Source organism: Talpa occidentalis, unplaced genomic scaffold (assembly GCF_014898055.3).
Source record: "Talpa occidentalis isolate TD23 unplaced genomic scaffold, MPIMG_talOcc4v2.1 talOcc4.13, whole genome shotgun sequence".
NCBI lineage: Eukaryota > Metazoa > Chordata > Mammalia > Eulipotyphla > Talpidae > Talpa > Talpa occidentalis.
Genome location: NW_023601322.1, coordinates 84440516 through 84466797, shown reverse-complemented (window position 1 = coordinate 84466797; position 26282 = coordinate 84440516). Strand labels below are relative to the sequence as shown.

Here is a 26282-nt window from a genome sequence, read left to right as displayed (position 1 = left end):
TTTTTCTTAAGACCTTTAATGTCCTGCAAGTGGACCTGCTGACAATAAGGTAAAGGAGCCAGAGTTATGGCTGCTGCTTAATCACATGGACTGTGTTTCAAAGAGTCACATTTTTAGCTGGCACTGGTGGAGCTGCTGTGAAATCCATGGAAATGTTCCATAATATGTGTGTCAGGGGCCTCCCTGGTGGTACAGCGGTAGATTGCTGGGCTGTGAAGCTGCCCACAGCCTCTGCAGCTCTGGTTAGATCCCCGCCCGCCGGGCAAGGGTCCCACATGGTGCACAGACCTCTCCTGCTGCCTGCTGCCCCCCTCAGCAGTGTACTTCGTCAGTCTGCCTGTTCTGCTCCCTGCTCTAACTCTGGTGAATTCTCTCACCCTCCTGCACTTCTGACTGTATCCAGTGCTTGTATAAATAAATAAATAAATCTTTAAAAAAAAAAAAAAAGATGTGTGTCAGGAGTCAGGAGTCTGGCATTACTTCCTCCCAGGGACTCCCTGGAGGGTGGCCAGGTAGGTAGGACACCACGGCATCAGAGAGGATGTGCTGGGGCCATCCTTGCCTGCCAGGGAGCACGCTCATCTCTTTCCAATTTGGATGAAACCAGCCACCTCATATTTTCATTTTAAGGGATATTTTAAACAAAACACGGAGGGAGGAGTGTGAAACCTGTAGGTTATTCTTGTGTAGGGTATGGTTTTCTTTCAATATTCCTAAATAAGCAATGAAAATAAGTCTAAAACAAATGAAGCAAAAGACTTCCTCGGCGGGAGAGAATTTTATTAAATCCCAACCCTCTTTTAAAATTGTCTTTTACTTTCAATTTAGGACAATTATTTTGAGTTGCATTGTTGAAAATAATGGCTTTTGGCAGTGATGTATGCATGATCTCTTGCCCAATTAAGTTCTCTATCTCCAATTATTTTATCATTGCTGCTGGTTATCTATTGTCGCATAATGAGTCACTCCACATTGTAGTGGTTTAAAACAGCAGCCATTTTGTTATGCTCATGCTTCTGGGTTGAGTGGGCCTAACTGGCAATTTGCTTTTTCCCCTTCAGCAGTGAATTTCATCGGTCTGCCTATTCTGTTTCCCGCTCTGGCTCTGCTGAATTCTCTCACCTTCCCGCGCCTCTGACTGACACAGTGCTTGTATAAATAAATAAATAAATATTAAAAAAAGAAAATTCTTGCTTTAAAAGAAATAAGCTCAAAGTAGCACCAGATTTCCTTTTCAAAATGTGTGTGTGTGTGTGTGTGTGTGTGTGTGTGTGAGAGAGAGAGAGAGAGAGAGAGAGAGAGAGAGAGGTTTACAGGTCTTTTTTCATTCATAATAACATTGGTTGTAAATTAGTTCATGGCAAAATGACAAATTCTACTGAGTGGAAGAATCTAAGTCAAAACTAAGCAGTAACATTTCAATGAACATTGAATCAATATTTTAATTTTTGGAAACAGCTGAAAAATAGCAACATGAAGGCATTTTTTTTTAATCATTTATTTCAGAAATACCTCTCAACCCTGCCTGTAGGGCTGGATAAAATCTGGCTCTATCCTTGTAGTCAATGAGTCTCCTGTGACTCCAGAGGCCTCATGCCAGGGCACAGAAGTACATGGTTGAATGGGGCCAGCTGGGATGATCCTTCTGAATTTCTTGACAGCCAGCCACTGAGCCACCATTTGATTCTGTCCACTCACTAGTTGCTAATCACTGAATGAGCTCCCTGAGTGTCAGAGAGGAAAGAAATATTAAGAGCATGTCCTTTTGTTAGCCAAATATTAGAGATTAGGCACAGGAATTTGGCCTGAAGACAAAGCCAAAGGCAGGATTAAGAGTCTGTTTAATCCCCATGGCTTTCCCTGTGGACTAGACAAACTGGGGGATTGGAGTGGGAGGCTTTTCCTTTTAAATGGGTGAAGCTCAGAGAGTTGGTATCCAAAGACTTTTTCGGACGAATTATAATACTTTCTGATATTTGGTAATTCCTGATAGGATTGTTTATTTCTCCCGATGACCAGAAGATGGGCTTTTGAAGCTTTGGTTTTAGTTTGTTGGTTTTATCTATCTGTTGCCTAATCATTTGATTTCAATGAATAATGTTAATACAAATATGGCTGGTGACTTAAAACTCTATCCTATGTTCTGAATCAGTTTGACTTCTTTTAGCAGGCCAGGAAAGAAGATGCCCAGGAAAAAGACTAATTATAATAAAGTAAAAATCAAAATCAACAAGCAATTATAACCAGAGACACACTATGGAGGGGGGAGGGGGGAGTAGGATCAAAACAAGGGGGGTAGGAATTGTATGGGGACTATAACCAAGATGAAAATGCATACATTGTGCAAAAATGAAAAATGATCTAAAAAATATATAAAATTTAAAAAATGGGAAGGAAAAAAAAAAAGAAGATGCCCTCTCAAAGCTGCATTAGAGTAATGTTTGCCTTTGTCTCTTCTTCTAAATGTTGAAAGATGCAGTCACCCTGATGGGACACTAGTGTCCCACTCCCTTTTTTTTTTTTAAGATTTATTTATTTATACAAGCACTGGGTACAGTCAGAAGCATGGGAGGATGAGAGTATTCACCAGAGCCAGAGCAGGGAGCAGAACAGGCAGAAGGACTGAAGGACACTGCTGAGGGGAGCAGCGGGCGGCAGGAGAGGTCTGCACGCCATGTGGGACCCTTGCCCAGTGGCCGGGGATCAAACCCGCGCTGCAGAGGCTGCGGGCAGCTTCGCAACCCAGCGCTCAACTGCTGCACCACTGGGGAGACCCGTCCCACTCCTTAAGAAAGGGAAATCTGCTAGGATTTGACTTCTTGATTGCTGTCAGCAAGAACAGAGCTCAAAGTTTAAGACAACCTAAGTTTTTCAATCCTTTTCAATTCAATACAGATGTTTTCTAATCTTACCTTAAATTCTTCTGTTCAGTTCCCATAATATTTAAGAAAATCTTTCCACACTTATCTGAAGATTCCACTTTTGGTTGGGTAAAGAACCTTAAATTCTAAGTGAATGTGAAAGAGTATGTAAATTATATCAGCCACAGGAACAGGTGAGATGAACCAGTGGGTCTAAGAACTATCATCTCTTTTCCTCGTCATGTGGGACTTTTCTCTGCATATCCACACAGGGATCATTGATTTCATCTGATAGTGCTTGACACTCAGAGGAGTTTCCTGCCTGAGGAAAGAAAGTAGAATTTGTAAATGTGTATGAGGCGAATCGAAACTGGATGGATTGAAGAGGTCTTTGTTCATTTTCTTTGAAACTTTTCATTTAAAAATAATTACAGACTCCTAAGAAGTTGTAAAAAGAGTACAAAGAGTCCTATATACCCTTCATTCAGCTTTCTCCAGTGGGGCTCTGTTATATAGGTGTACAATATCACAAGCAGGAATTTACATTGGATTATTGCTGATAGTACATAGACTTCATTTCGTTCTCACTAAGTAGGGTTTATTTTTTTAGCCTGCTTTCATTTGTGTGTCTGTCTTTCTGTGTATTGTTCTTCATAATTTTATCCCTCGTAGAAACTCATAACCACCACCATTATAAAGATACTGTTTCATTAGCATAAAAGAACTCTCTCAAGCTACCTACCTCTCTCTACTTATGCCCTCTCCCTCTCTTCCCTAGTAACCAGTAATTGGTCCTCCATTTCTGTAGTTCTGTCACTTCAATAATATTATATAATTGGAAACATATTGAATGAAACCTTTTGAGACTGACATTTTTCATTAAACATAATGTTCTTGAGAGCCATCTAGGTTGCTGCATCTGTCAATTGTTCATCCCTTTTCAGTGCTGAATAGCAGTCCATTTTATGGATCTACTGTACGTTATTCAAACTTTAACCACTGAAGGACTCTTGGGTTAATTATAATATTTTTCTACTAGGGAATAAAGCTGCCACAGATATTTATATTTATTTATGTTCAGGTTTTTCTGTGAAATAAGTTTTTATTTCTCTGAGCTAAACACCCAGGAATGTTATTGCTGAATCATATGGTAACTACTGCTAGCTCTAATTTGAAAACTCTTGTATATAGTGAGAGAGTGGATCAAGGGAAATTTTGATGGAAGTTGGCACAAATGATAAAACTGGCTGTTGTTCCAGGAAAGAAGAAGTGATCCATATGGGGTTATTTTAGTCAAAGATTAGTTCTTATAGAGATGTACTGTGTATCTTTTTTTCATTTAGTCCTTTCCTGTCTTGTGCATTTTATATCCCTTTTGCAGAAAATTCTCACAACTTTCTTGGGTCCTTTTAGGATCCCCAGATTTCCCCATCTTGAATATGATGCTATCAAAGTAGAACACTTACTGTGGGCTGAAATGAGGCTGTTAGCGCTCTGATAGTCTACTCTCTGACTAGGAGATATGTAGTGTCACTCTCTACACAAGAGAAACTGACACTGAGAAGATAAGGAATTTTCCCCCAGTGACTCAGCAGGTAAATGATAGAGTCAGGGCTTGAACCCAGGACTGACACCAAGAGCTGTACTCTTCCCCATGGACACCACTACCAGAATGGGTAGGCCACTGAGGTGAATCCTTAGTATTCACTTTCTCTGGTTCCAGATGTCCCATTATAGAATGTTCTATGGTAGGTCAAAGAAAGTTGCTTTATAAAGAATTATCCAAATCGCCTTAGTCCAGTCCTAACCTGTGTGAGGCTTGTCGGTGCATATCCAAAGTGGAGAGCTGACAATTTTTAGAGGTCACGATGAGTTTGTTGCTGAAAGTGAGAAAATTAAGGTCCTTATTCTCATATCTATAGATAGATCAGGTAATTGGGCTCAGTCATTTAACCTGTGGATATGGGAGCCACTTACTGGCTTTGACCTTTTGAAGGTGACTTATTTTCTCCATCTCTTGTTATTTTACTCTGTTAAGTGGAGATAATTGAGTACTTAGGTATAATTCATGTAAAGCACTTTATAAGAATGCCTAGCATAAAGTAAGTGCTCGATTCCTGCAAAACACCATAACCATCACCACCCACCAGAGAATGTGGGCAGGGGTGTAGAGGTGTTGGGAGCAGTGATATGTGTGGGCTGGGGCAAGGTCTTTGGATGGAGATGTCTCTGTAGTTAGTTAGCAGCTGCCTTTCTTAAGAAAATGTTGGTTGTTGAATTTTAGATTTGAAACACACTTTAGCCCCATTAGGCTGTTTTATGAAGAAGGAATCTGATGTGTAGAGAGTTCATTGTTCAATCCTTGGGACATTTTAAATGAGTAGCTTATATTTGAGGAATTATAGTTAAATATTCATGCTTATTGCAAAAATACTCAGTTATGTTGTACCTTTCTTTTTGCTTTTGGAATGTTAGATCATATTCACCTAAGAGTACTAGGGCTGTGTTCCCAATTCCATCCAACCAGAACTGAATTCCGTCTTACCAGCCTGCTGGCTCCCGCCAACAATTACCCCTCTCATTTCCAGTGTGTCTGGCTGAGATCATGTTCTCGGTGGATTCCAGCTCTAAGAAAGGTGATTGGTTGATTCGTTGGGCATCACCCTTGTCCCTGGCTTTAGAGTTGACATAAATTCCATGTACACAATATGCAAACCATATGGGCACCATCTGAGAACAGCCTTTCTTCCCATTAGCTGTTTAGAACACAATGGAAACTTCTAAGTCTGCTTGCCTCTGGCTCCATTAGTCTCGTTATGGCTCTTTTGTACGAAACCCTGAAATTTCCAGGATTATGACATAGACAATGTGGGGGAAGAAGAATAATTGTCACAGTTATTGACGGGTGTAACTTAATTGCTGAGTGAGAGGTCCTTTATTTTAACTGATTATTTCCTTCCGTTGCTAGAACATCAAACCTCTCCCCACATGATGGTCATGGTTATTTTGCCTGGATTTAGAATCATTCTATTTCTAGCATTATGTCTTATTGTCATTGTATGTGCTGGAGTTTGGTTAAGAATAGGTACAGGGGCCTCCCTTGTGGTGCAGGCGGTTGAGAGTAGCACTGTGAAGCTGTCCGCAGCCTCTGCAGCACAGGTTCGATCCTGGCTGGGCGGCGAGAATCCCACATGGCGCAGCAGACCTCTCCTGTCTTGCCCGCAGCTCCCCTCAGCAGTGTACTTCGTCAGTGTGCCTGTTCTGTTCCCCACTCTGTCTCTGGTGAATCCTCTCACCCTCCCGCACCACTGGCCTGTACCCCAGCTCTTGTATAAATAAATAAATCTTAAAAAAAAAAGAATAGGTACAGTCGAGCCTCTCAGCTTATAGGCATTAAATACCTATAATCATTTGCTTTGTGGTTATTAATATTGGCTGCTCCACATCCATTCTCATTCTACAGAATGTTCTGTGGTGGGACAAAGAAAGTTACTTTCAAAAAGTTACCAAATCCTCTTAGTCCTGTCCTTACCAGTGTGAATCTTGTCAGTGCATATCCAAAATAGAAAGCTGACAATTTTTAGAGGTTAACATCCTGGTTTTTCTGCAGGGGTGCTATCTATCTACAGCTCTACACAGGACCTAATTTGCCTCTGACAACAGTTGGGCAAATGACCTGGGTCTTGGCCAATCAGAGCATTTTATTCCCTTTGAGTCCCCGGCAGGTGGAGGGCCAAATGTGCAATACAGCCAGGTGACCAGACACTACAGGGGATCGTTCTCGCTGGGACAGAGATACAGGCAAGGATCCATTGTCCTTTCTCACTGGAGTTGTAGCCATGAGGATTCTGAAGCCTTTCTCAGTGGATGTGCTTCCATGGAGAGGGAGCCAGCCCGAGAAAGAGACAAACTTGGAAAGCAGAGATGAGGAGAGAGTGAGTCATCCGAGGTGATACTTTTAGCCAAATCTGCAGCCAGACTTCTGGACTTTTTCAGTTTCAAGAGCAAATACATTTTATTTTATTTTTTTTTCAGCTGAAGTCAATTTGAGTTATGTTTTCTTCCTTATGACTGAAAGAATTCTGATTGATACAAGATTATTGAGTTTGTTTGGCATTCCCTGTGGCAAGTTCTTGGCCATTTAGACAGAGGAGAGGGAGCCTAAGAAACCTTTAGTCCCAGGAGACTTTTGCTGTAAATCAGATTAACAGGCACACCTGTGGTGTGTGTGGTGCCAGGTGGAGACTGGCAGACTAGAACTCATCATTAAAGTCTGTCCTGCAGTTATCATGAGACTATATTGCTTCCAAGTAAGATTTACTATTTTTAAGTATGTGTGATCCTTAATTTTTTTTAAAAGATTTATTTATTTATTTATTTATTTATACAAGCACTGGGTACAGTCAGAAGCGCGGGAGGGTGAGAGAATTCACCAGAGCCAGAGCAGGGAACAGAACAGACAGACTGACGAAATACACTGCTGAGGGGAGCAGCAGGCGCGGCAGGAGAGGTCTGTACGCCTTGTGGGACCCTCACCTGGTGGCCAGGGATCGAACCGGCGCTGCAGAGGCTGCGGGCGGCTTCACAACCCAGTGCTCAACTGCTGCGCCACCAGGGGAGGCCCTGTGTGATGCTTAATTTGAAGTCTTTTTGGAAGGCTGCAAAGTGTGTTCAGGATAAGAAAACAAGCTTTGCAGTTCAAACCAGAGAAAGTGATTTCATTTCTTTGTGCCTTTATTTCCTCATCTGTAAAATGGACATAATCCAGACTGCCTACTGAACTAATCAGGTCAATTATATAAAGCACTTAGAAACAAGATGCCCAGTACATCTTAATATATAGAACTTATTGGCTTTAGTAATGTTTTCTTTTTGGATTGTGTGGTAAATGGATCATATTACATCCCGAATCAGAATTAAAGAAGCAAAATAAACTAGAAGTAGAAACTCTACAAAGAAGATTTGTTGGCTTGCTCTTGCAATTCAGTAGGTAAAGGCAAGTCTCAGTACTAGGTTTTTTTGATTTGTCTTTTTGTTTGTTTGTTTTCCATAAAGGACTGGGTTATGCAACATTCCCCTTGGAAGGCTACTACAAATTGTTCAAGACAGTCCTTTTTCTGATGGAATAAGAGTTTAGGCCAAACTTTACCTCCAGGGCACTTAAGTAAGTAAAAAGGAAGAGAAAGAACAACACAAACCAAAACGGCCAGTCTGAAGTCATCATTTATCAATAGTTAAGCTCCCATGGGGGACTCTCTTGTCTGCTTGTACTCTAGAAGGTAAGATGTCTTATCATCATGTTATAGGTGTGAAAACTGAGGAACAGCAAGAAAAGACCCTCGGACACACAGCAGATAAGTTGTGGAGTTCAAATGAGCACCCAGCCCCCCCCCGACTCCAGCCTTTAGCCCACGACACAAGCCTCCTTGCACATACACCCTCAACTCCAACAGCACTTCAGCCTCTCCTCCAGGGCCCATGTCCACATTTGATTTTTAAGATGTTATTTATTTATTTATTATGCATAGAAGAACTGAGGTGTAGGCCAGAGGTATGGGGGTGAGAGGATTCACCAGAGACAGAGTGGGGAGCAGAACAGGCAGAGCTACTGAAATACACTGCTGAGGGGAGCAGTGGGTGAGGCAGGAGAGGTCTGCTATGGCATATGTAGGTTAGCTCCCTGGCCATGGATTAGGATCGAACTCAGGCTGTCGCGGTATGTGGGACATAGCTGTGATAGCACTGAGACTTAACCCCTAGGCCACCAGGGAGGCCCCCACATTTGTTTATTCTAGGACTGAGTACATAAGGAGACTTCGTTTCTGACTTATCACCCCGAGACTGACAACACCCACTAGGTTGATGGTGGGATTTGCAGGGCAAGCTAGACTGCAGGGGCAGAACTGAATCACGCTGGGGAAAAAGAATGTCTTTAATGAGAAGAATGTAATAGTCCTTATTATATCTGTTTTTTGCTCTGTGAATTTGGAGATGTCACATTGCGGAAGACAATCCTTCCTTTCTAATGAGCCAGTAATCGATCTGATTATGGTTCATATGGGAACCATGTATGTGAGTAAAAAATACCTACTTTTTTTAAAAAAAAGATTTATTTATTTTTATACAAGAGCTGGGGTACAGGCCAGAGGTGCGGGGCAGTGAGGGGATTTACCAGAGTCAAAGCAGGTAACAGAACAGGCAGAAAGACAAAAATACACTGCTGAGTGGAGCAGCAGGCAAGACAGGAGAGGTCTGCTGCGCCATGTAGGTCTCTCCCTGGCCGGCCAGGAATCAAACCCATGCTGTAGAGGCTGCGGACAGCTTCACAGCGCTGCACTCAACCCGCTGCGCCACTGGGGAGTCCCAAAAAGTACCTACTTTAAAAAATTGTTCTAAAAAGGAAATACAGTGCCCCAAAGGGAAAACAGAGATGTTTGCTTGAAGCAAATGATTTACTTTATGTGGACTTTGCATTGCTCATGTACCTGGTTCTAAGACGAGTTTAAAACAGTGGTCATGGGGCCTCCCCGGTGGCGCAGAGGGTTGAGCGCTGGGTTGTGCAGCTGCCCACAGGCTCTGCAGCGCCTGTTCCATCCTCGGCCGCTGTGCAAGGGTCCCACATGGCGCTCAGACCTCTCCTGCCGCTCCCGCTGCTCCCCTCAGCAGTGTACTTCATCAGTCTGCCTGCTCTGCTCCCTGCTCTGGCTCTGGTGAATTCTCTCACCCTCTTGCGCTTCTGACTATACCCAGTGCTTGTATAAATAAATAAATAAATAAATAAATAAATCTTAAAAAAACAAAACCAACAAACAAACAAACAAAAAACAGTGGTCATGAACATCACCTACCACCCCAACTGACCTGGAAATCTCCACCACCTTGACGGTCATTCCCTGCGGTCTTGGTTGTTGCTGAAGTTGTCATTCATTTGTCTTGTTTCCCTATTGTGTGTGTGTGCATACGTGCATGACAGAGGAGACTTGGTCACATAGAAATTAAGGGAAGATATGAGCAGAGAGTGAAACAACACTGAGCCAACTGTCTCTTTATGCCCTCCACGCGGCAGTGACTAGTGTGTGATACTCAGGCCACACACTACACAATATCACGGGCTCCGAAATGGCCAACAGGCATATGAAAAAATGTTCAGCATTACTAATTATTGGGGAAATGCAAATCAAACCACAATGAGATACCACCTCACCTGCTAGTGAGACTGGCACACATTTAAAAAACTGGAAACAACAAATGCTGCCAAGGTTGTGGAGAAAAAGGAACCCTCTTACGCTACTGGTGGGAATGCAAACTGGTCCAGCCACTGTGGAAAGCTGTGTGGAGGCTCTTCAGAACACTAAAAATGGACCTGCCATATGATCCAGTGATTCTACTCTTAGGAATCTACAACCCCCCCCCCAAAAAAAAATACTAGTTCAAAAGGAAACCTGCACTCCTGTGTTTATTGCAGCACTATTTACAATAGCCAAGATATGGAAACAAGCCAAATGCCCCAAAACAGATGACTGGATCAAAAATTCTCGGTGTATTAACACAATGGAATATTACTAGGTGATCAAAAAAGACAAACGCATGCCATTTGCCCCACATGAATGGAGCTGGAAGGAATTATGCTCGGTGAAATAAGCCAGAAGGAAAGAGATAAGTGCCAGCTGGTTTCACTTATAGGCTGAATATAGAGAAACCAAACAAAAGGTCAAGAAAAAGTCAAAACTAATAAGCTGACCATAGATCTGAGGCATACAGTAGGGAAAGGGGAAGCAGGGGCTCAAAATAGGGGAGAGAAGAACACAAGGGACTATGGTGATGAGTCACAGGTACTGTGGTGGTGGGAAAACTAGGGGTCTACACCTGAGGGGAGAAACCAATTACTATACAAAAATGAACAACAATGTAAGAAAAAAAAAAAATGCTATGGGCTCCACATGCCCTGTTTTCAAACAGCCAAGGTCCCTTGGAAGTCAGGTGACTGTGGACAAGGAAGTGCTAGAACATGGTCGGGTGAATTTGTTGCTTCAGGCTGCCCAGAACTCTATTTCTAATAGCCTCCAACATGCACTGGGAACCTACGTTTCTACTCGCTGTACAGAAAGAGCTGATTCCATTCCAACTCTAAAGGAGGCTTGTGGCCCAGCCTGACCAACCAAAGCATCATACTTCCCTGGCTGCAGATGGAGCGTGACCCACCAACAGGACACCACGTTCCTTTGCTGAGACTTGTGAGATAGAGCTTGACTTAGTGACGCCTGCTGGGTCAAGGCTGGCATGCTTCTCAGAAGTTTCTGAGCTCTTGAAGCTTGATTGTAAACTCACATTGACTCAAAGCAGCTCTAATTCTGGGAAGGAACACTGCCGCGTGGCTGGAATGTAAGTTGTATTTCTTCATGATAAATGGGCATTGTATGAGGGGCCAGCGTTAATAGCAGAAGTGTGTTAGGGAGAGGCGTTGGGGGAATTGCATCATGAAATGTTCTGGATCTGAAATCTGCTGGAGGATTCCAAGATTCGAGATGCGATGAATCTCCCAAGTTGCAGTGAGCTCTCCCAGGCCTTCGAAGTCGCTATATTCAGGGCTTTGGCTGTATTCACCCTCCTTGGCCTGCGGGATGCCTGCGATTGCTCCTTCTCTAATCCTTCTTCCTTTAAGACATCTTAGTTAGTTGGTTTTTGGGTTTTTTTTTCCCACCCTATCTTTTCCCCACTCCCCTGGCTTGACTAGACTTTGTCTCTGGCAGTGTTTAAAAGAAGTTCGCATTTCCATGCAGTACACTTTGAACTCTTTGAAGATTTATCGCAGAAATCTAGTCAAAGAATGAACTCCCGGGCAGACACGAGGTCATTTATTTTCAATTTTTTTTCCAGTGAAGTTTGGAAATCTCTGTTGACTCATGTGTGTTAGTAAGCTTCAGGCAAGAGTCAAGCCACCCTATTCCTATAGCCTCAGCCATTGGTTACCCTCCATTGTATTTACTCCTCTCTGTGCTTTTGGCCTGACATACTACTGTAGGCAGCTCTGACTCTGCTGAGGGAAAGCTACCTTATGCAGCTAGACTCACCATTGTTTGCTCTAGACACTGATAACAACAACAACAAAAAAACCAAAGTCCACAACTCAAACACCCTGTGTGGTCATTAGGTGTCATCATTTGCCTGGCTCAGGGCTTTCAAAACTGCAGGGGAGGGGAGGAGGAGGGAGAGGGATCAGAGGGAGGGAGGGAGCAGCACAGGGGACTGAGGTGATGGTGCACGGGTGCCTTGGGGAAGGAAACTCTATGGGGACTACACCTGAGGGGGTGGGGGAAGCAAATATTGTTTGAAAATGAACAATGGGGTGCAATTGTATGGGGAATATAACCAAAATGAAAATGTGTACATAGTGCAAAAACGAAAAGTGATGTAAGAATTATATAGAATAAAATATATTTAAAAAAAGATGAAGTCTTGGGCCTCCCCGGTGGCGCAGTGGTTGAGCGCTCAGCTGCGAGGCTGCCCGCAGCCTCTGGTGAGGGTCCCACATGCTGCACAGACCTCTCCTGCCGCCCGCTGCTCCCCTCAGCAGTGTATTTCGTCAGTCTGCCTGCTCTGCTCCCCGCTCTGTCTCTGGTGAATCCTCTCACCCTCCCGCACTTCTGACTGTACCCAGTGCTTGTATAAATAAATAAATAAATCTTTAAAAAAAAAAAAAGATGAAGCCTTGCTAAAAAAACTAAAAATTAAAATTAACAATGACGTAAAAATAAAAATATTAATAAAAACACATTAAAATAAGTAAAAAAAATTAAAAATGCAAAATTAAAAAAAAAAAACAACTCCAGCAGGTGCAAAAGACTCAGGGCTGATTGTGGATTTTAATTGGGGATTCCTATTTATGTCATTCCAAGAAAGGTGCGCTTGGCCACGCTCTAACTCTGTCCTCTCGCTGCTTGTTGAGTGCTTACTGCAGATCTTCAAAAGTTGCTCAGTGGCCTCTGTGCTACCCGCTTGCTTTCGTGCCATGATGATTATTCCAAGAAGTATTTGACTTGCTGCACATAGCAAGTAATCACGTAAATCACATACTTTCGCTCTGTTGGCAAATCAGAAGGTCACTGGAGGGCGCCTGGAGACAGGAACCCACTTTTATGTGAATCGGTGTTGGGGAGTGTAGGGTAAGGAAAAATGTCAGGCTTTTCTGCCCTCCCGCCATCAGGATAGATGATGGATCCTTGGCGGTCCTGAATGCAGGCCTGATGGCGGGCACCTGGAGGAGGGTGTGGGCATAGGTAGATGGGATTCACCTGGGCTAAGACTGTGCTTTTAAGGGCGGCGTCCTGAGGACGCCAGTAGAAAGCCGAGGAGAAGCCAAAAGAAGAAGCCAAGAAGCCAAGAAGGAACAGAAGCCGAGAGAGGAGCAGAGAAGGCCGGAGAGCCCAGATAGAGTGAAGACTTGCTGGGGGCTGGGAGGCCTGCCAGCCTCCCGGCCCCCCAGCACCCCTGCTTGCTGTGTACCTGGTAATCCCAATAAAAGACCTGCAAAAAACCACTGAGGACTCTGACTCCTCCTTTACCTGGTCTGCTGGACCCTAGAAAACCTGCCTTGTGTTCATTCCTGACCCTACAGGGAGGGTTCCACCTAGGGCAGCAGCAGGAGAAAAGCGCTGCCTCCAGCTGCAGTTTTCTTATCTTTACAGACATCTCTGCAGATAGGACCCCTGCTTTTGGCCAGAAAAAATGTCTCAGGATGACTAGAAGGGGAAAGTGGGGTGCTAGAAGTGGCGCAAGTCCGGTTGAGCCTCTCCTTGGCTCTGTGCACCCTCTAGCGGTGACATGGTGCCATTGTTTTCTGTTACAGACTTCCCTGTTTCTACTTCAGGCAGGCATCTCTTAATCACACATTAATTAGGTTGCATGTAACAACCACTAAGCCACCAAGCAAGGGTCTACGCTGCATTCTTAAAGATCTAGGGAATTCACGTGTGAAAAGTAGTAAAAAACATGTAGGTCCACAGTTATCACCAAGAGAGGAGACATTTTTCCATCAAATGCTGGGTCATAGAATGGGGGTTTGAGGATCTTATGAGGAAGAAAGTATCAACTATCTTTTAACCCGTCCATTCCAGCTGAGGTTAAAATTATAATTTTTCCAAAATTTTTTCCAAAAAAAAAGAGGTAGGACCTGAATTCATATGAAAATTCCACTGATAGAGTACACATAGTGATAGAATACATGAACTACTACTTAGTTTTATTTATTGCATATCTTATCTTCTGTTGTATGCTCTACTCTCCAGCACAAAAAATAAAAGGAAGTCCCCTTGTTTTTTTTTTAAGATTTATTTCATTTATTTATGCATACAAGAGCTGGGATATATAGGCCAGAGCTGCAGGGGGTGAGAGGATTCACCAGAGACAGAGGGGGGAACAGAACAGGCAGACTGACTGAAATACACTGCTGAGGAGAGCAGAGGGTGAGACAGGAGAGGTCTGCTGCGCCATGTGGGTTGCTCCCTGGCCAGCCGGGGATCGAACTCGTGCTGCAGAGGCCGTGGATTGCTTCATAGTGCGGTGCTTAACCCCTTGTGCCACCAGGGATGCCTCACACAAGTACATTTTCATGGAAACCACAGATAAATCAAAAGTTCCCTTGATCACTGTCATGGTCCCAAAGCCACTTGCAGAGCTAACCAGTTATGGGTGGTGTATTCCTTCTAGAATTTTCTCTGTGCATTTATATTCTTTTTTTTTTTTTTTTAGATTTATTTATTTATTTATTTATTTATACAAGCACTGGGTACAGTCAGAAGCATGGGAGGGTGAGAGAATTCACCAGAGCCAGAGAGGGGAACAGAACAGGCAGACTGATGAAATACACTGCTGAGGGGAGCAGCCGGCAGCAGGAGAGGTCTGTCACGCCATGTGTGACCCTTGCCAGCGGCCGGGGATCGAACTGGCGCTGCAGAGGCTGTGGGCAGCTTTGCAGCCCAGCGCTCAACTGCTGCGCCACCAGGGGAGGCCCTGCGTTTATATTCTTATAATGTACATGAGGACTATGTAGTTTTGCATAGCAGATCATTTTATTCTGCTTTTCAAGAACTTTCCATTATAATGAGAATGTTCCACACTTCCAACAGTGGGCTACAAGACTCCACACAATCTGGTCCTTGCTTACCTCTTTCACCTTCTTACTTACCAGAAGTGCAAAAGTATTTTCCTCACAATTATGTGCTTTTATTCTACTTCGAAAGTTCCACTTCAATCAATCCTTGCTTGACAAGTTCTTCTCGACATTCAAGTGTAAGCTGAAATATCACCTCCTCCTCAGCCTCCAGAAGTCTCCAGATGCCTTCTCTAAAATGATATACCCTGCCACTGTCCCCGTTTCTAGTCTCATTCCAATCCCACTCTCTTGTTTCAGGCAAGAGTTGCTGTAGGGTAAGTGATGGTCAGGCTTTTCTGCCCTCCCACCATTGGCATTGATGATGGATTCCTGTGGTCCTGGGTGCATGCCTGATGGCAGGCACCTGGTGTAGGGTGTGGGCATGCGTAGGTGGGTACACCTGGGCTGAGATGGGGCTTATAAGGGTGGCATGGAGAAATGGAACCACCAGAATGAGGCAGCACCAGCAGAGAAGCAGAGGCCACGAGATAGTGCAGGAGAGTGCTGAAAGAGTGAAGATTCGCTGGGGGTTAGGAGGCCTGCCAGCCTTCTGGCCCCCTGGCACTCCTGCTTGCCTTGTACCTGGTAAAATCCCAATAAAACCCTGAAAAAGCCACTGAGGGCTCCAGGACTCCTTTACCCGTCTGCTCGGGTCGTAGAGATCCTGCACTGTGGCCTTCCTGCCACTACAGTTGCACTCTGGTGCTTAACCCTAACTTCACTCCATGCTTCCTAAGCTGCTTGATCTTTTTGTGCTTTGGATTTCTCATCTGAAAATGAGGATACTTAAAGCACCTATTCTCAAGGTGGTTATGAAATCAAAGTCGTTAATATTTGTAAAACACTAAAAAAGTGGCTAGAACATCAAGTTGATAAATCTTTTCCTTAGCACTTGCCATTACAGGGAATAATTTATTTGTATGTTTATCATGTCACTCCCTTAGAGTGTAGGATCTCTAAGTGCAGGGGCCTCATCTGTTTTGTTCTCAGTACCAGGGATGGCACCAGCCTCACAGCACCCTTAAAAAGTAAAAGTTGGACAAATGAGTGTTCAAATCCGTCTCCTGCATAGGAATCTGTGTGCCCATGAGAGAAATTAAAAATAGAAAACATGGTCCCACATTTATGAAAAGCTTTTTAAACTTTTATACCCTGGCCAACACTAGCTGCTAGGACATGTCTTGTGTGGTTGGACTAGAATGAATGCACCTCCCCAAATACCTGCAAAGAAGGATTTAGCCCAGGTGTCTCGTTTGTCCTGAAGGATTTAGCCCAGGTGTCTCGTTTATCCAACAGGTGCAGGATGTACAAGATGGAAGAGGACACAGTCACACTCCCTAGATATTTAGAAAGCACTAGCAGCAGTTATGTTGCAAAATGACCTTCTCAGATTCCAGCGCCTTCCAGACCTATTTGCATTGGTCAGCCAATTGATTTGGGATTATGTGGGGGATGGAGAAAAGGGAAAAGCTTCCAGTCTGACCTTGTCAGATCAGCAGTCCTACTGGACCAGTTGGCCAGGGCCTGTGACCCTGAGTTCAATTTGGAAAAATCTTCTATAAAGAGGTTAATTGTATTTTCTGCAGAAACCTAAGGTTTCTCCAGCTATGCTGGAGTACCGTCACCACCAGCAGGAAACTTCACTAAGGGCACACTGGCATGCATTCTACCGCTCCACAAAGATGCATAAACATTTATTTCCTCAAACATTTTCTTACTGCATCAGCTCCAAATTGGATGATCGCCCCAAGGCTAAGAAGGAAGAGAAAAAAATTAGCAAAAAATCCAATAGATTTCTGGCCCTCCCCTGGTGGCGCAGGCAGTTGAGCACCGTGCTGTGAAGCTGTCCGCAGCCTCTGCAGCACCAGTTCGATCCCTGTCGGCCGATGGCAAGGGCCACACATGGCACCGCAGACCTCTCCTGCAGCGCCCGCTGCTCCCCTCAGCAGTGTATTTCGTCAGTCTCCCTGTTCTGTTCCCTGCTCTGTCTCTGGTGAATCCTCTCACCCTCCTGCACATCTGGCCTGCACCCCTGTTCTTCTATAAAATAAAGAAATAAATCTTAAAAAAAAAATCCAGTAGATTTCTACTTCTCAAGCTGAGCTTGAGAAAAAGCCGGGTTCGAAGTGCTTTATTCCTAGCTTTTGCAATGGGTCTGAAGTTCACTCAAGCAAAGTACAACTAGCTCCCCAGGAAAGAGATTTCTATTTCTGTCCAAGACTTAACCCTGATTTAGGCACGATGAGTCCCCGGAAAGTCTGTTGATTCAGAGATGAATCAGTGTAGGGCCAGGAATGACATTGAGCAGGTTTTCTAGGCTCCCATGCAGACCGGGTAAAGGAGGAGTCAGAGTCCTCAGTGGTTTGTGCAGGTCTTTTATTGGGATTTTACCCAGTACACAGCAGGCAAGGGTGCTGGGGAGCCAAGAGGCTGGCAGGCCTCCCAACCCCAGCAAATCCTCACTCTATCTGGGCTCTCTGGTGATCTCGGCTTCTCTTTTGGCTTCTACTGGTGTCCCCGTGACGCCGCCCTTAAAAGCCCAGTCTTAGTCCAGGTGAATCCCATCTACCTATGCCCACACCCTATTCCAGGTGCCCGCCATCAGGCATGCATTCAGGACCGCAAGGATCCATCATCTATCCTCATGGCGGGAGGGCAGAAAAGCCTGACATTTTTCCTTACCCTACAATCAGTTTTCTTTTTTCCTAAAGATTTATTTATCTATGCATACAAGAACTGGGGTACAGGCCAGAGGTGGGGGGGAGGGGTGAGCGGGTTCACCAAAGACAGAATGGGGGAGCAGAACAGGCAGATTGTGAAATACACTGCTGAGCGGAGCAGCAGGTGATACAGGAGAGGTCAGCTGAGTCATGAGGGTATCTCCCTGGCCGGGGCTCGAACTCGTGCAGCAGTGGCTGCGGCCAGACAGCTTCATAGGTTGCGTCTTAACCCCTTGCACCACCAGGGAGGCCCTGAATCAATTTTCTTAATAATCTCAACTACTAAGGGGCGCAAGGTGGAGAAGCAGGCATTTCACCACACAGGTGCCGCCGCTCCCAAGGCTGCCAGCAGCAAGAACGGGCCTGCACCGCGGAGCCTCCCTCAGGACCTTTCTCGCAGCCCCCGAGGCACGCTGGACTACATTTCCCAGAGTGCTAAGGGTCACCCGGCGCAGGCGCACTTGGAAAACTACGGAGTCCGTCTCCTCAGAGGACCTGGGAGGTCACTCCCACCCCACTCCAGGCTCCTCCCAGTGCCCCGCAGTCTGAGCTCCCGCGTAGTCGCTGTGGAGTCTCTCAGCGGGCCGGACTCATGGACTCGGCGCTGAGGTTCGACGGGCGGGTGGTACTGGTCACCGGCGCGGGGGGAGGTGAGCACGCCGAGGCCGGGGGGGCGGGTGTCCGGGTCGGGGCTCGGGCCGGGGCTCCGCGCAGGCGCAGTAGCGGTCCCCGCGTCGGGGCTGGGGGCCGAGGTGTGGGGCGCAGCCAGGCGGTGGGGTGAGGGGGGGCAGCGGCCAGCTGCTGTTTTCCGAGCCCCGAGTCTGCTGAAGAGGGGGAGGTGGGGTTGGTGAGCCCCCAGTGGGGACCCAGAAACTCCTGGTCACCCAGGCAGGTGCAGCCTGCTCCCCTTTTACTGCCCCCCCCTCAGCCCCCCATTTCTCAGTGGGAGCGGCCCAGGGTCCCCAGGTCAGGCATGAGGACAGAGGCAGGCGGGAGCTGCGTGCATGGTGCAGAACTGGGTAAAAGTTCTTCCTGACATTCGCCAGTCGCATTGATTGCGACTCTTTGAGGGCAAGTCTTGTAAAGGTTCCAGAAAAACCTTCCAGGCTAGAGTCACCACCTCCCCCCACCCCCTTCTGTGGAGTTGTCAGCCCCTGGCCTTTGCAGGTCAGTCAGTCAGTGTTTGTCTCCATTTGTTGGAAGTTGTTTTAGCTCTTCAGAGGCCTTCTTTCAGGTGGCATTTGAGTGGTTAGCAAGACAAGCATTCAAAGTTCACTGAGGTTTTGGCAAGGGTTGTGAGCTCAGATGTCTGCAAGGGCCCAGCAAGTGTTAGAGGAATACACGGGAATCCGGTGAAACAGTGAGGACTGGAGAGCAGAAATATTTCTGAAGTGGGCCAGATCTTATATTTTAGGAGAAGCACAAATGCAGATTTGTTATGTGAAATATTCTTATTTTTTAAAATATTTATTTATCTATACATACAAGAACCGGGGTACAGGCCAGATGTGCGGGAGGGTGAGAGGATTCACCAGAGACAGAGCGGGGAACAGAACAGGCAGACTGACTGAAACACACTGCTGAGGGGAGCAGCGGGCAACACAGGAGAGGTCTGCTGTGCCATGTGGGTAGCTCCCTGGCCAGCTGGAATCGAACCCACGCTGCAGAGGCTGCAGACAGCTTCACAGTGCTGCTCTCAACTGCCTGCACCACCAGGGAAGCCCGAAATAGTCTTATTTTTTAAAGGACAAAAGGTTCAATTAAACAAACCAGTCGTACCCACACCTATACCTGCAGAGGCATTTTTTACAGTTTTCCATCAGTGCAGGGATAACTTCCAGATGCAGGGATCTTGCAGTTTTGTGATTGCAAGAGCACTTATGTGATTCCCCACTCATTGTGCCTTTTACCTAGAATAGACCTAATGCACAATTAATTTGAATGTATTAATAGGCACTTTCTAAATGGGTCATGTTTTGGGGGAAACATTTTGTTTACCCTGATTTTGATGGAAATAATTAAGTCATTGCATATATACTGACTTAATTATATATATGGCCGTCAGTGTTGTAAACCTCATTTGACAGAGAGTGATTCACAGTATGAGATATGTTTTGCTCCAGGGCCCAGTGTATGCACACCATCTGTATTTGAATCAGTCATGATTTGGTGCATAGTAAGTGTGGGATATACTGAAGTTTCTAATCTGTTTCATTAAGTAAATGCAGATTGGAACTCAATAAAATGATTTCGTGAAGCATTAATGAGTCGTGAGTAGATAATTATAATAACCTGGCACCTCCTGTTCATAAACTGGTTCATGTCTTAAAGAGACCTGCCAACTTTCATTGCCTGGATTATGATATGATCACTAGCCATGGACTTGAATACTGATATGAGGAAGAAATATAATTTTGTAGTGAAGTTGGCACTTTCACAGGCTATTATTGAGGAAGAGAGACAGCGAGACTATTGAGTCTTGGAATTCTCATCCCTGCCTGTAGGATTGAGATTGGCCTGAATATCCCAGAACGGTATCCATGAATGCCTGTTGGGCCTATCTGGGACTTAGTCTGACTTCAGCCTACTTGTATTCTAGAGATGAGTAGAAATATCTGTGCTGTTCAAGTGTTGTTGTTTAACTTGGAATGTAGTTCAATAGAAGAGAGGAAGGAGAGGTTTAGAATTGTTGAGGTTTGAGGTGAACACTTTTGCCATGATTGATAGTTTGACAGGGGGATTTGTATTTACCAGCTGACTGGAGAGTTTGTTGCAGATTATACTGTGTGAGAGTGGTGGGGTTGAGAGTGGTGGGGAGGAAGGAAGTCTGGCCATTTTGAACTTTTGGTTATACAGTAACACATTGTAGCTCTGATGACAGCAAGAAATCTGACTAGTTGATTCCTAAGTCAGGAAAGATTTTGAAGTCATTTCAATTCTTTTGGTAAACTAGAAAGTGAAATAGTCTAAGAAGTTGTCCTTCAGGAGCTTTTTGTTACCTTGAAGTAGATAGGAGTCTTTTTTTTTTTTTTAAGATTGATTTATTTATACATACAAGAGCTGGGGTACAGGCCAGAGGTGTGGGGGGTAGGGTGAGAGATTTCACCAGAGACAGAGTGGGGAACAGAACAGGCAGACTGACTGAAATACACTGCTGAGGGGTGCAGTGGGCAAGTCAGGAGAGGTCTGTTGCGCCATGTGGGTAGCTCCCTGGTCAGCTGGGGATGGTACTCATTCTGCAGAGGCTGCATATTGCTTCACGGTGCTGTGCTTAACCCCTTGTGTCACCAGGGAGGCCCCCAGATAGGAGTCTTAACCATAGAAGAAAACATTGAAGAAGCTAGAAAAAAGATTCAACCGAGATTTGAAACGGAGATGAGAGGGTGACTGACAACGAGTATAGTTGTGGGATTTAAGGCAGCATTTAATAGCAGAATAAGACAAAATGGCTCTTGAATTTAACTTTTTGTGCTTTTTGACTGTAAAGCTGTGCTAGGCTTTGTGAGCAGTGCAAAAAGAATGACATATTCTGTCCCTTCTAAGGCCTTCAAGAACCTTCAAGTTAAATTGGCGAGAGTAACTGTTGCATGCAAAGTATTTAAATAATATTAACACATGCTCAGATACAATACATGGAAGGCCTTTACTTATCTGTCATTATGAAATCGGGAAGACTGGTGGTGGTGGAGGGCAGTAGGGCGGACTCTCACATTTTACTTTATGTATATACTTGGGTACAGTTTGTGTGGGCTTTTATGATAAAGGTAGATCGCTTAGCTATCTTTTGAGAGAATTATATAACTTGGTTTTAAGTTGTGATAATTCTGGTTAATTAGGCCACTATTTATAGAAACCTACCCCTTTCTTTTTATCTGATGATTTTCTGCTATGTTGCCATATATATATTGCATTCTGGTCGTGATGAGTATTTGAAATCTCTAAAAACACCCTATTTAGAACAAGTACTTCAACCTTGCTCTGATAAAGTATTATTGTTGTGTTTGTATAGTTTTGGTAAAGTTTATTATTGTTTTGGTATAGTTTTATTTTGTCCACTTAGAATGGATTAAATTTTAAAATGAATTATTTGATGCTTTTATTTTTGGAAAATTTTATGTTTTATTTTAGGTTCTTTTTAGAAATACCCTATAATTTATACATCCCAGTTTTTTTATTTGTATACTTATTTATCAATTAATTTAAATTGCCATTTAAGTTGATCTGTTATCACATATTAAAAAAAATGTGTGCATGTTGAAACAACTTAAGTAATACCAAAGTAAGCCTACCATCCCTGGTTGCTAGTCACACAGTTCTCTTACTGACAGGTAATCACTAATTGCTGGTCTCATATATAGTCTTCATACATATATATGTCTATATCTTATAATACCTGAGGTTTTCTATACCTATAAAACTTAAATTGGTTTTATAAACCTATTGGGATCTATAAATTTGCTCCTCATCCCTTTGAATTGGAACTAAGGTATTTATGTGATTAATGATTGTATTGTAGAGGTTCATTGCAGAATATAGAAATCACTAGATATTTGAAACAGGAAAGGATTTAACATGGGTGTTTCCTCTCTGACCCGTGGAATAACTTGGAATTCTTTATTAGGGGAGCCACTTCCCCTGAGGCTGCTGTTAGAACTGTTAGCCTAGGTAGCCACTTGACACCAGGGAAATAGAGAATGGAAGCTGCTATCCAGAGATTAGGAGCTAGATCAAGAAGTTGCCACTACATCCATTATTTATTGATATCTAGAAAGCGTCAAGAAAACACCTTCATAACAAACAGCCACAGCAGTGTGACTGCTGCCCTATTGCCACATTTCATACAAAGGCATTCAGTGGTGGAGCCTAATTCCCACACGGCATCCTAGCAGCTGCATGGAATGATGGAAACTGATGTGGAGAATCTGTGGAAAAGCTTTCCAAACTTGCAAGTGGAAGGTGGTGAAATAGAGGTTGATTCTACCAATGAAGATTCTACCATTGTAATGTAATTAATTGCTCACCAGTTACTTTAAAATAGGGATTGACTTGAGTGAACCCTCCCCTCCCCCTTGCCAAATTTACCCAGCAAAGCTTTCTGATTTGTTTGTTTTTCATCAGGTCTGGGCCGAGCCTATGCCCTGGCTTTTGCAGACAGAGGTGCATCAGTTGTTGGTAAGTTGATATATTTTGATAACTGAAGTACAGATTTCACAGGCTTTTCTCTTTATATCAAATAATTTGTCAAGGTCAAATTTTATCCCTGATTTTTTTTTCTCCCAACAGATTCCCGCCCGCCCCCCACCCCAGGCTCACTTTAGAACTTTCTTTTAAAAGTTTATTAGTTTCACAAAAATTGCAACTTAACAGAATTGACATAGATGAATGTTGCAAATTGTGGACTGTAATTTTTGAGCTAGAAGGCTCACCTACTGGTGCAAGACAAGTCCTTTTTGGTCCGAATGTACTCGTAAGAATAACAAGTGTGCTTTGAGAACTGGAGTTTGGAGTTTGGGAATCTAAAGAATGGTTTTTTAAAACAACTTTTTTTTTTTTTAAAGATTTATTTATTTATGTATACAAGGGGTACAGGCCAGAGGTGTGGGGGGTGAGAGGAGTCACCAGAGTGGGGAACAGAACAGGCAGATTGACTGACGTACGATGCTGAGGGGAGCAGCAGGCGGGGCAGGAAAGGTCTGCTGTGCCATGTGTGTAGCTCCCTGGCTGCGGATCGAACTCGTGCTGCAGAGGCTTTGGATAGCTTCATAGGTTGCGTCTTAACCCCTTGCACCACCAGGGAGACCTTAAAACAACCTTTTTCATCAAAATTAATTGAAGGGGCAGTTGCATGGGTTTCTGGGTGGGGGAATCAGTTGGAAGCTGTAGTGTTGAACAACCTCCAAATCTTAAATGTTTGGATGGGCCTGATTTACTTGACACTTGGTGTGGACATGGGAGTGCATTGATTTATAACCAAGCCTTTTGTGGGGAAAAACTGAATAAGTACTCAGGGCAAGCTGGGTGAGTAGGGCAGATGTTTTGGTCCAATACTTATTAGTGTCTTTCCTGGAAAAAAAAAATTATTGACCCACAATGTCCACCCAATCCAGTTTGTCTGCATCTTTTTAGGGAATACAGAGACAAATTTTCACCATTTTATTTATGGACACATGTATAGCAGAAAAGCAAGTAAGCAAACAGGTTTTCTAACAAAGAGGAACCAAGCAGGACTCAACATAAATTATGTTGAGGGAACATAAATCATGTTCCCTCCATGTGGATGTGTAGCTTATCTTTGTGGAAGGCATACAGACATTTGATATTATTTAAGTTCACAGCTGCCATTGGTCAATCCACATTCCTCTTATCCTCAAAAGGTGTGTAATTTGGCCTGGTTTCCCCAAGAATATTTCATGTTGGGGCCTAATGACCCAGTTATTCCTGTTTTTTCTTAGTGTGTCTATTGATTTTCTCATTGCCTTGTGGTCATAGGGATGGTATTGCAACAATTGCTGGGGAACATGCAGAAGGTCTGTATCTTGGAAGAGTATTTGTCAGACCTGGCTGAAAAGCCAGATTTATTTTAGTTCAGGGAAGACAGTCTGCTTGAAATGGCAAAACTTTTAGCCAGTGCTTTCTACTGCTCTGCAGTCTGTGACCTGCCTGTGAACATTCCAGGCTGCAGTGTGTCAGGTTCTTCTCTAATCACCACCACCTTCTGCTTTGCTTTTTTAAACACAGATACACTGCTTGCTTCCAGGTTGCATCACATGCACTAACATTTGTCCTGTGTTATTTTTGCCCTGTTCAGCATGTTTTTCTACCTGAGTAAGCAAAAAATAGTAAAGAGAAATAAGCAAACCTGCAATGTTACGTTAAAGTATCTTGTTTGTGGTAAAGTGACTTATCAGATAATTCTCTATTTCAGAGGCCTGTGGAAGGTCCTTGAGAAATACAATAACTTTAATGTTACATAAGTCAACTTTCGCCTAGATTAGGCTAGGTTACAAACAAATCTCAGTGGCTTATAGTAAAGGAATATTTCATGTTTGTGTGACCTTTGAACTTCTAGTTCACTATGTCCACTCTGCAAATCTTTCCAATTTCAGAACCCCAGCAGAAGGAGTAGCTCTTAGATCTGGGACTTTGCTGTTCGTGGGGCAGAGGTAAAAATAATAATTGGGCACTTGAGCCTCTTCTTCTATTCAGAAGTGGCATGTACACTTCACAGGCCAAGGTCAATCATTTGGCCAAGCCCAAAGTGAGGGGTGTCACTTAGGATATTCTATAATTTCATGTTAAAATGATTGTTATGTTTTACATTCATAATTATAATTCATTATCAAAATTTTAAATCTAGATATAGGAACTGCTACACCTTTGGCTGATGAATTTTTTTTTAAAGTTTTATTTATTTTATACAAGAACTGGGGTACAGGCCAGATGCGCGGGAGGGTGAGAGGATCCACCAGAGATAGAGCGGGGAACAGAACAGGCAGACTGATGAAATACACTGCTGAGGGGAGCAGCGGGCGAGACAGGGGAGGTCTGTCCCGCCAGTGGGACCCTCGCTGGCTGGCCGGGATCGAACTAACACTGCAGAGGCTGTGGACAGCTTCACAGCACCTGCACCACCAAGGGAGGCCCTGGCTGATGAATTTTAACAAGTGACCTTTGGTTTGGTATGAATTAAATTTTTCAGGAAATGTTTGCACATATCTAAAGTACATGTTGGGAATGCAATAATTTTGAGATGAGCCGTATCTAGGTTTCCTGAAAATTGTTAGGTTTTATCTTGAGGGCATGAACACAACTAAAATTGGAACTGAATTGTTCCAGTAAGAATAGCCTTTTCTTTGACAGTAAGAAAGGAGAATGTTTTCTGTTTTTGAACTGGGGGAGTAATACCTTTGGGTAAATGAAATTATAATCCTTTAAAGTAAGATTGACATGCTTTCTTTTCTGTGCTGCAGTTACATAATAACTGCTAAAACTTAGTCTTCAGTTCATGTGGTCTGATGCTGGGCTCTGTGTTTGTAACCATTTGTGATCCTGCAGCCAAAATGTCAACTGTAATGAGGAATACGAATTGCCCTTGACGGTCAGGCTTCAAATCCTGACTCAGCCGCCTCATTACATGACTTTTCTGAATATTAGTGGCCATCCTACTCAATTTCTAGGATGAAGGTGGGCATTAAATGGCCAAAAATTAAAGCCCTTCGTTAAGGGAAAAGACAGGAGCCCATGCAATATTGGTGACTACTTAACCGCATGCCACATGCTGTGCTCAAGGACTAATGTATGGAAGTGAACTTGAGGTCTTGTTCTCTCAGGGGCCATCCCAGCCCCCTAATATAAAACACATTTCTCTTACAGATGCTTCAAGGAAAGGGCTCACTGGTGTATTCTTTTCAAGGGTAACCACAGTGCTTTGCTTCATAGTCAAGCAGGAAAACAGGAGGAACTACTTACAGTAAATTGAAGCAGTATCGTGAGCCCAGACTGCAAGGGATGTTGAACGTTAGCAGAGAATAATAGGGTTGGCACAGATTT

At 43.9% G+C, this 26282-nt stretch overlaps 1 protein-coding gene across 2 annotated transcripts in view; it reads left to right on the top strand.

Moving 5' to 3' along the window:
- The first annotated feature begins 18210 nt into the window (after window positions 1-18210).
- HSD17B4 (hydroxysteroid 17-beta dehydrogenase 4) overlaps window positions 18211-26282 on the top strand; it is a 66953-nt gene continuing 58881 nt past the window's right edge. The window contains exons 1-2 of one of the 2 annotated variants that reach the window (XM_054694507.1): window positions 18211-18341; window positions 22851-22904. Coding sequence is in view for 1 of the 2 variants with exons in the window: in XM_037509470.2 (XP_037365367.1) it covers window positions 18325-18382; window positions 22851-22904 (112 nt within the window). In the remaining variant the exon portion in view is untranslated. Of the gene's footprint in view, window positions 18383-22850; window positions 22905-26282 lie in introns of both variants that reach the window. The other variant, XM_037509470.2, reaches the window with a different exon arrangement.